The 10,354-nt window shown below is 27.9% G+C and overlaps 1 protein-coding gene across 2 annotated transcripts; it reads right to left on the bottom strand.

Annotated features, from left to right (window-relative positions):
* Positions 1 to 2,415: 2,415 nt before the first annotated feature.
* Positions 2,416 to 8,072, bottom strand: LOC101515506 (probable transcription factor KAN2). 2 transcript variants are annotated; one of them, XM_004512433.4, is made up of 6 exons: positions 6,896 to 8,072; positions 6,469 to 6,545; positions 5,327 to 5,372; positions 5,030 to 5,192; positions 3,861 to 3,921; positions 2,416 to 3,004 (listed from the first exon to the last, which is right to left on the bottom strand). In XM_004512433.4, the coding sequence occupies exons 1-6, from the start codon at positions 7,614 to 7,616 to the stop codon at positions 2,885 to 2,887; spliced, it is 1,188 nt and encodes a 395-aa protein (XP_004512490.1). In that variant the 5' UTR covers positions 7,617 to 8,072; the 3' UTR covers positions 2,416 to 2,884. The 2 variants fall into 2 exon arrangements, with proteins under 2 accessions (XP_004512490.1, XP_004512489.1); XM_004512432.4 differs by having other exon boundaries at positions 2,416 to 3,007; positions 6,896 to 8,066.
* Positions 8,073 to 10,354: the final 2,282 nt, after the last annotated feature.

The following is a 10,354-nucleotide window of genomic DNA, read 5'->3' as shown; positions in this document are numbered from 1 at the left end:
AATTTTGTTAATTTTCATAATAGTGATATTTCTATAGCACATGGTTTCTTGTTAACTAGACCTTGATACCTCAATTTACTCTCAAGAAAAATTTGAATGATTTCTTCACTCAAAATTTGGCTCTCTATCATTTTTCAAATCATAGTAATTAGAAGTCATTTGTTTTACCAACTCTCTAGCTTCTTTAGATGTTTTGGTACACAAAATCCTCATATATATATATATATATATATATATATATATATATATAGATGCATCTAACAACATTCTACCATGTTGTCTTAAACCATGACAAAAAGTTAGTGTGCGTCTTTAGTAATATTAATATTTATAATTGAGGTAATTAAGAGGGAGTATATGGTGTAACTTTAGGGCTATTCTTTAATTAGGTTATAATATCCTTATATTATTTTTATTAATGAGTAAATCTTTGCTATTATTTTTATTGATGAGTTAATCTTTGGTGGGGGACAATATCTATACACAATCAATCGTATGTATCATTGAATGAGTAAAAAAAATAAAATTAAAATGAATGAGCTATTTGTTTGGTAGCAACGTAGACCAATTTTAATTTGATACTATTGGTACAATGTGATCTCTTTTTGTTTTTTATTGCTTGGGAAAATAATTGATGCCCCACTGTGTTATCTCAATATTGATAACTTCATGCATTCGTGCATATATACCCAAAAGGAAAGCAAATAAAGTTACAATTTACAAAAGCTAAAGCTCCCTTCTTTTCTTTTCTCATAAATTTTAACACCGTCCCCTTTTGTTTCTTTTCATAGTTACTCTTTTACACCAACATGCTCAAAGGCTTGGCTAATTAATTAACACACATTAATAACTACTTTCAAAACCTTGCGCTTGGTTGGAGTTATTTAATATATAAGTATCTTTTCCCTTTGGAAAAAAAATACTTTCGAAATCTAAGGTGAGGTAAACCGGTCTAGAAGAATCGGTATGAAATAGATTTATTTGAATTGTTTAGAGACTGTTTAATGGCGATGATATATAAAATTATTGTTCAAAACTATAAAAATATGAATATTAATATATATATATATATATATATATATATTATTTTTACAAAATCGTAGTTTTTTATTTATATAATATAAATCATATTTTTATTTAGTTTATCTAACATATAATGTAAAGCAATGTAGTTATTCATGATTTTCTTTTTAAATTTTAATTTTAATTTATTTTGTAATGTCAATGGATATTTTAAAATATAAAATTATTTTTATTATATATTTAATTTTTTTTAGTAATTTTTGTTACTTATAAAACTTAGAAGTATTATAAGTTAATTTGAAAATAAAAATTATGTAATTGTTTTACAAGGTAATTTTGTTTTTTAAACATGATGTATATTCTATCATGTATGTCATTATAAAGTGTGTTCAAAAATATAATAAAATAATGTTAATTTAGTTGTTCATCTCTATATTTGCAATTTTAAAAAATATATGAACTCGGGTATATAGTATTAATCTTAATGTTCGTATCCATACTCTCTCAGTACCTAAGTATTCATACTCGTATTCAATATCCACGGTTGAATTAGAATAAATTATTAAATGACTAAATACCATATTATTTTAACAAAATTAAGAAAATATTTAAAATTCTATAACATTAAACCATGAAAATTATAAAATAAAGTATTTAAATTATTCTAAGCTATATTAAATAATGTAAATATTTCGTTGATTTAATGATATCAATAGAAACAAAATAAAAAATTAATTACTAGACTTGACATAAATTTATTTAAATAAAATAAAACAAAATTTAGATACCGATTATCATATTTTATGAAATTAATTGATAACTTTATTAATGTCTAAGTTACGAAATACTATATTCAAAGCTAAACTATTACAATTTATTATTTTTAATGGCAAAATATATTAGAAATGAAACTACAAGAATGCAAGGAGTAATAACAAACAAGAACAACAGCAAAAAAAAGAGTGAAAGAAAACAAAAACAAGGACCAAAACAAAAACAAAAAAACAATGGAATAGAAGCTCCAAGGGACACCAAAGACTCAACAACACCTCTAAGCTTAAAACTCCAAATGGGAGAAAGAAGCAACAAGAACCAAAGTTCATTCTTGTCAACATGTATTCCAATAGTCTCATCTAACACACTCTTATGCCTTTTCAAAATTCACATTCAAACAAATTTTCTAACTATGAGAATGAAGCTATAAATTTTTTTTTTGAAAATATCTCACTATATGAATTGCCCCTTGATTTTATACCTTGACTAGATCTTATTTATTTTCTATACTTTATTAAAAAAAATCATCCTTTTCCTAAGTCCATATTTATTCTCAATTCTCTCTTTGGTTCGTAAAGTGTAAAGTATACCTATATCCTTAGGATTAGGGAACCCAACTTCTTTGGTGGAAAACATCTAAATATACATTTCATAAACATAAAGTGTTCCATTACAATTACCAAGGATCACTTTAATTCATACTTTAATAACATACCTAAACCTCACTCCCCTCTCTCATATGTCTCTTTCTCTCTTTGATTGCAAAAACATACAAAACAATTAGATTTCATATATTTACCAAGAAAATATAAAAATGTTGATTTAGATCTCACACAAAGAACTCTAATAGGAAGGCCATGCTTTTTTCCCCTACCCCCCCTTCTTCCTTTTGTTGCTTTCTTCTGTCTTTCTTGTCTCCTTGTGTTTTTCTTTAGAGCTCCTTTTACTTTTCTTTCTTTTCTTATCTTTTAGCTTTCTCTTTCTTTCATTTTCCCAGCAAGTTCCATATTTTCATTCCATTGCTCTAAAACTCTTTCAGTTTTAGAGACATGTAGTAGTAAATAATGAATATAATATTAGGAACATCTTATAGAGGCTGCCCTAAGGTGAATTCCAAATCCAAATTAGGTTTCTTGGGGCTTGATAGGTTTGTTGATGAACTTCCATCTGATATTCTCTCATAGCTTAGACACTTTGGATCCATTTCCTTCTGATCAAACAAATTCAAATAATTAACTACCATATATTAAAATTAATAATTAAATGAAATATAGTGTTATGATGAGAATATGATTAATTAAAGGAATAAAAGAGGAAAGTAAATTAGTGAGAGTATATAAGAGAAGTGTGTGAAAGTATGAATAGGTTTTAGGAATCAAAGGACATTTGACTCTTGAAAAATAATTAATTACAGCATATATATATTTATATGAATGAAGAAAAAGAAACTTGAGATGGGGCACACCTAAAAGCCTGGCAAATGCTATAGAATAGAAAATTTGCATGTTCATGTGGTAGCTTCCAATTATTTTTGTGTATAATAACATTATCATTTCATGCAGCCGTGTGAGTGTGTATTTATTAATTTATTTATTTGACTCAACTACTATAGTATATATATTATCATGCATATAGTGTAGACCATTGAATGATTGAGTCAAATGAGGTAGGTTTAATAGGGTTCTATTATATAGTCATTTTCAATATGTTCATTAATAAATCTTAACTATAGGAACCACTTTTACAGCACAAATCGTTTTTAACCTTTTGTAATTGGTAAATGTGAAAAGGACTTGTCTAAACCATTTGAATTTGTGAAGGACAAAGCAGCTTTATGGAAAAACACTTTTTTCTTTTTTATTTTTTATTTTTCTCATATCTCTATAATGTGCATGGCAAAGATGATGAAAAAGATCAAACGTATTTCCTTTTCTACTCAAACTCCCTTTCATGCATTCCAAACATTGCATGGAAATTTGTGTATAAATTTATTAACTTTTGAAACAAAAGGCTTTTTTTTTTATAACCTTTGGAAATAAAGAGGGTATATTATATATACATACCTCAAGAGATGACATGTTTCCAATAGAATCAAACTTTGGTTTACCATGCAACCAAGCTTCCCTATTACAACCAAACACAAAGAGAGAATATTTCTAATTACTTGAAGCATGTATAAAGAAAAGCAAATTTAGAGAAAGAAATTAATCTTTTACCATCTTATTTATATACCCTTTTACTTATTCTAAAGGTTGAAATAAAGTTGAGATGCCATTCCAATTGATATCATATATTCCATTTATGCCATGACTATATATATTGTATATATATAAACATAATATAATATAGGAGTATTCATGGAAATTTCAAAGGGAATATTGCTTTGACACCAAGATTTCTAATTATGAGTCAACAAGGGTTTAGCTTTGACACTAAGTTTCTAAATTGTTGGGGCCCATATAATAGCCTAATGTTTGAACCCCACAAAATCCTAAGGAAAGAGATATATTTCAATTTTTAAGGAGGATTTTAGAAAATATCTAAATAATGTTTCTTTGAAGGGTATATATATATGAGTGTGTTTTTGTGTATGTTACTTTTTTACTTTCTTTTCAACCACTAGAAGAGAGTATATATTATTACACCATCATGAATTTTGGATGCTCATGTGGTTTGTGGACAGACAGAACAAAGCAAAACTGAAATGATTTATTCTTTTTGTGAGAGGGAAAAAAAAAAGAACAAAGAGAGAGAGAGATAGAAATGTGTCTATGAATAAGACATGCATGAATTCCTTTTACTTATATTAGTATTATTCCAACATATGACTACCAAAACATAGAACAAAAATTTAAATATTTTAAAAACAAATGAAACATAAAAGTCATTATATGTACACAACTTGATCAAAATGACAACAACAAAATCCCACTTGCTTGGTGAATAAAAATGATACCAAATGCCAATGTATATTATTTAACTTAAACATCTTCCACTATTTTATTATGTTTTGGAGACAAAACAATGTGATAACAAAGAAAAAAAATATTAGAATCTATCTATCTTACATAACCGAATTTCACGTATTTATTTTTTGTCATTTTTTTGTTTGGATCCTCTACAACTGTTATATCATTCTGCAATCGTAGAGGATCCAATTTTCCATTGATGCATGCATGAGAACATGATTTTTACTAGTAAGAAAAAAGAGATTACAAAGTATATACATTACCTAGAAGAGTTGCTCCAAAGTCCATGACATTCCTTATCTTGATTAACACTTGATCTTCCTTGCTGCTTAATGGATAAATCAGATCTTCTTGAAGAGTTTATGTCAAACATTATGTCATCAGAATTATCTCCAGATGATCCATTATCATATACATCTGATTGCCCTAATTCATGGTTTAAGAGAAAAAGAAAAAAAATTAAATAAAATAAGAGAGAAAATTATTAACATTATAATTATAATTTATTGACTTATTAATCTTCCAACTTAATATAAGATACAATTAAAATTTGCACTAACCTGATGAACCAGCTACTCTATCTGTAGTTTTCACCGTCCGATACATCTGAATATAAAATTCACATATCATAATATAAGATAAGTGAATTTAAAAAATGTATATACATGATGCCAAAATAATATTAATAGTAAGTAACACATGAAACTATGAGTAAAATGAATAGAAAATAAATTGAATAAGAAATTAATGTCCCTCAATAAGTTGTTACTTGTAAGTATTAAATTGAATATATGCAGTGTAGAGTACAAGATATAATACAGAAGCATTTATGGTTATGGTTATATATATAATATGCATATGCATGGAAGCATGTGACTAACCATGGTTAAAAGCTGTCATGGCATGGTAAAGAAAGCCCATATCCTAGGAAAGGGATCATTGAGAAATGATGGAGTTTGTTACATATACTACTAACATGTCTTTTTTTTTTTTTACTTCAATTTTCATACATTTTATTATTATTATCTAAATCAGTGTAATTTAAGTGATTAAACTGAGAAATGTTTGAGAAATGAGATTTAGAATTTAGACTAAGACTATTAACATAACATATTAATAACTAATATTTATTTATTATTTATTTAAAAATACATAAGATTATTATTAAAATAAAATAAAATAATAATATTTTTAATTAATGGGCATGGAGAGAAGTATGAGATTGTTTTGTCCTACTTGTTTTTCAGAAATCGATAAGTAAGTATCTCTCTCTTCACTTCTCTTCTCTTTCTAGATTTTTTATTCTTTTAAGTTGAATGGTTCATTCTTCAAAGCAAAAAGCTGTTTATTAGGTTGCAGAAGAAACAGGAAGCAGAGGAAGCAGATCTAATAGAAAAATAAAAGTATTTTGAGAGACTCTTAGGAAACCATTGGAATTTGAAATTAATATACATCACTTCATTTTTTCCTTTAATGTAAACTATAATATAAATAAATTTAAACACACATTTATATGTAGCATCGTTAAAATCCCAATCAGAATAGTACCATCTTCAATCTGACTGAACAATTTAACAATGACAAAAGTTAACAAATCACTCAGAGCTTAAACATTTATTTAATAGTAAAATAAAATATATTAATTTTACTATATCAACAAAATGCAATTAAGACTAAGAGTTTATATAATTAAGATTATTACCTGTAAATGTGACTTAACATGTGCTAATGTTAGATCCTTCACATCCATTAGCTCAAGAACTGATTTTGGAGTAGCCCCTATAATCAAACACCATAGAAAGCAAAAAAAAGAATTAGTTGAGAAATATCAAATTTAAGTTTAATTATCACATAATCAAATAAGAAAGGCAAATTCAATTTCAAGTTTCACCCTTTTTTTTCTTTGCGCATGTTTGGATTCACAGTGAAAATGACATAATCACAGTGAACCAGTCACCGTAATTTTGACAGAAGCTACAGAGCTACACTTTAGAGCTTCAAGAAAATCACGGTGTCATAGTGAATTATGAAGTTAGAGAAAATGAAAAAAAAAAAGGATTTATGAAAATGAATTTAGTAGAAAAAGAAAAGAGTTTTTGAGAGAAAGTAGAATAAAAGATGAAGCATACTTTCATGGCCACCTAAGAGCTCAACAGCATGAACAAATCTAGCATGAAGTGTAGTAGTCCAACGCATCCTTGGAGCTCTCATGCTTCTTTTAGCAGGGAAACGTGACAAGAATCTTGACCTCATCGAAGCTTGAGATTGAAAAGGGGTTGAAGTTGTGTTGGTATTAGAAATTGAAGAAGGGTTTGTAATAGTAGAACCATCAAGAACATGATGATGATTATGAAGTTGAGAGAATGACATAGGAGAAGAAGAGTTTTGATAAACAGGAATTCCTCTAATAGGTCTAAGAAAACCAAGTTCTTGGCTTAAGCTTTGTTGTTGTTGGAAAAGTGTTTGATGATGTTGTTGTTGTTGATGAAAGTAATGGTTTTGATGAAAAGATTGAAAAGGGTTATTTGCATTATTATTGTTATTATTATTATTATTATGATTAATGTTTTGGAAGTGATGATGAATGAGGTTATTATTGGAAGAAGTGTTGTTGAAATCTAAAGAAGGTTTTGTTGGATTTGAAAGAGAGAGGTCAAAAGTTTTAGAATCAATTTTATTAGCCAATGATGATGATGATGAATCCAAAGCTCTTTTCCAAAACCCCAAATCCATTTCATCTTCACTTCTTGTTGTTGTTCTCTTCCAATTACTTTTTGTTGTTGATGTTGTGTTTGGATTTGGAGGACTGATTTGCAAAGATAAATCTGGTTGTGCTGGAAATAGCTCCATTTCTTCTTTTTGCTATCTACACCTCCCCCAAAACTTTTTTTTTTTTTTGTAATTCTATCTTGCTAGGTTCCTTCTTTTTCTTCAGTTGTGTTATTATGATGATGATATGGTATTTTTTTGCAAGGATTGGATGAAAAAAATTTATATATAGTGACAAGTTGGAAGGTTAGCTAGGTGAGAGAGAGTGCAAGATGGGGGGTGTAATTAATAATTGATTGGATATTCTTAAGGTGTGTGTGTGTGTGAATGGAGTCTCAAGCATTCAATCAAGTTGATGGAGTAGTTGCAGAGGAGAGATTTAAGATTGAGAAGAGAGATTTCAGAGAGAGAGAGAGAGAGAGAAAGAGATGGAAGAAATGACAAGGTATGTGAAGTGAATGAATGGCTGTTTCTTTTGTGTGAAGTATATGTGAGAAAATGACACTTGAGGGACTATGAGAGAGAGAGAGAGAGAGAGAAAAAAGAGAGAGAGAGAGTTGTTTCTTTTGTGGATGTGGGGGTAGGGTACTATAGAAAGAGAAAAGGAGAAAAAGAATGAAAAAAAGGAAATGAAAAAAAATTAATTAAGATAAAGAAGGAAGAAAAAAGAAAAGAAAAAAAGGTAAATATTTACAAACTTTTATTCCTTTTAAAAAAAATAATAATAAACTAATTTTGTTCTACTTTGTTTTCTTTGAAATTAAAAAAAAGCTAAAGTAGAATATTTTCCTATAAATTAACTTTAACGTGTGCATTGTGACATTGTCCTTATACATAAACTCTAACTTTCTAACACACACACGCGTACACAGAACCCCCCTGTCACAATGAAACCTAACTAGGGCTTTTTTTTTTTTATTTTTTTTTTTACATAAAATAAAATACTTTAAAAAGAAATTTTGGGATTTTTTTTTACGGTCACATGATTGATTTGAACACAAATTTCAACATCTTAGGGATTTGTTTTGTTTTGTTAACAACCTAATTATAAACCACTCATTGAGTTATGATAAAAACCCTAATTCTCCTCAAATCACCATCATGCATTCTTTTTAACTTAAGTTTGGACACATCCATCATATTCTTGTCATTTTCTTCTTATAATTAACCAACGTACATTCAAAGGTATATGTGTGGTTTTCCGTATTCAGGACAACGCGGAATGTCGGATTTACCCCTATGTTATTTCTATTATGAACAGGATATTAGTTTGTTTAAAAGGGTAGTTTTGTCTTTTATGTTTTAATTTGTCTTTCATATTTTAACTATATGGTTATCTTCATCGACGTAAAAACACGGAGGCTGATTAATCAAATTCAAGAAATCATAAATCATAGTGGTCCATAGGAAATTTTGGGCCACAAAATTTTTGTTGACTTTATATTTTCATACGGAGCTAACTATTACTGAAGATTGGACATTTACATAAGAAAAATATAAAAAAATGGACATTTAACAAAAACAAAATAAAAAATTAACACCTGTGTATTAATTGTGTAAAAGTAGTCCTCTGTACAGTGTCGCTTTTCTATTTTCTCACAAATTAATAATAATTTTACTCAATTACTCGTATTAATTATTGATATATTAAACTTAGTTTTTTATGATTAGCCGAATAATTATTTATCATACATGTCTTCATAGTATACAATTATTTCTCCTTTATAATTAGTTCAGAGTATTTTTTGTATTCTTTTAAATAAAATTGCTTATAAATATTTTGAAGTTATTTTTTTTATAAATATGATAGGGGCTTTTTATTTTCACAACAGCTATACACATAATGTTATTATAGGATGGAAAAAGTATTTTCGGATTAAAGATGACAAATAATGAGTTTTACGAATATGATTTCTTTTATAAGAGATGATTTTTATTAAGCCGTTAAATCAGCTGAAATAAATAGTAAAATATAAAGGGGGAAAATCTTTTATTCATAATGAGTTAACAAAAGTTAAAATGAACTAAGCAAAGGTGTGTGGAGAAATATTTGCACTTCTTTAGCAACAATGAAATTAGAGAATAAAGTTAATAAGTTGCATCATTTGGCAATAATTAAGCCAAAATAAAAATAATCATAGTTCGAGCTTTGAATTGCATTAAGGACATTAAGGAGATATTCTTTCGAGCTAATGCTCTAAACCTAAGGTCCAAAGTAGATTGGAGGGAAATTTGGGTCCAAGCGCTTCCACAATATTCACATCAAGTATAACAACAAACTTTCAAGTGGCAATAGTAGAACGATGTCCTCTGAATCTCCGATGACAGTACAATTTATCCATTCGTCGTGAATAGGACTTACAACATCTACATTGATCTTGTTAATATTTTTTCATCGGAGGGGACCTCCTAATAGGAGATTCCACATAGTGTTATTGTTGCCTCTTGTTTGAGTGTTCAACCTCTAAACTCTAAACCCTATAATCTAGATAATCAACGTGTGAATTATCTCTGTTTTACCAATCGGCGTGTGTGATGTCAAGCTTGACGCTAGCTTACACAATATCTAATGTGTCTGTATCTTGGTCATATTAAATTAAACTACAATAAATTACGGTACATAAATGGAAAAATCAACTAGTTAAGGTGACTAAAGACTCTTAATTGCAACTAAGTTTATAGAGAAATTATTTTATATTTATGTTGCTGATTTTATTTTTATGTCGTAGAGAAAAGTTATAGATCTTCCCCACATATGGATAAATTAGTCTTTTGCTAGCTGCTATAATAACTAGTATCGATGTTGTAAGCTTAAGCAT

This window comes from Cicer arietinum, chromosome 8, assembly GCF_000331145.2.
Source record: "Cicer arietinum cultivar CDC Frontier isolate Library 1 chromosome 8, Cicar.CDCFrontier_v2.0, whole genome shotgun sequence".
Classification (NCBI taxonomy): Eukaryota; Viridiplantae; Streptophyta; class Magnoliopsida; order Fabales; family Fabaceae; genus Cicer; species Cicer arietinum.
Note: the sequence above shows the minus strand (reverse complement) of the source record. Positions and strands in the feature narration are given on the sequence as shown.

What these genes read in the sequence shown, in the direction of transcription:
- LOC101515506 (XM_004512432.4), bottom strand. Translation starts at nt 7,616, where the DNA reads ATGGAGCTATTTCCAGCACAACCAGATTTATCTTTGCAAATCAGTCCT. An exon ending in ATGTTAAGTCACATTTACAG is followed by an intron (nt 5,373 to 6,468) that starts GTAATAATCTTA and finishes TTTTATATTCAG; the next exon opens with ATGTATCGGACGGTGAAAAC. An exon ending in TAGAGTAGCTGGTTCATCAG is followed by an intron (nt 5,193 to 5,326) that starts GTTAGTGCAAAT and finishes ACCATGAATTAG; the next exon opens with GGCAATCAGATGTATATGAT.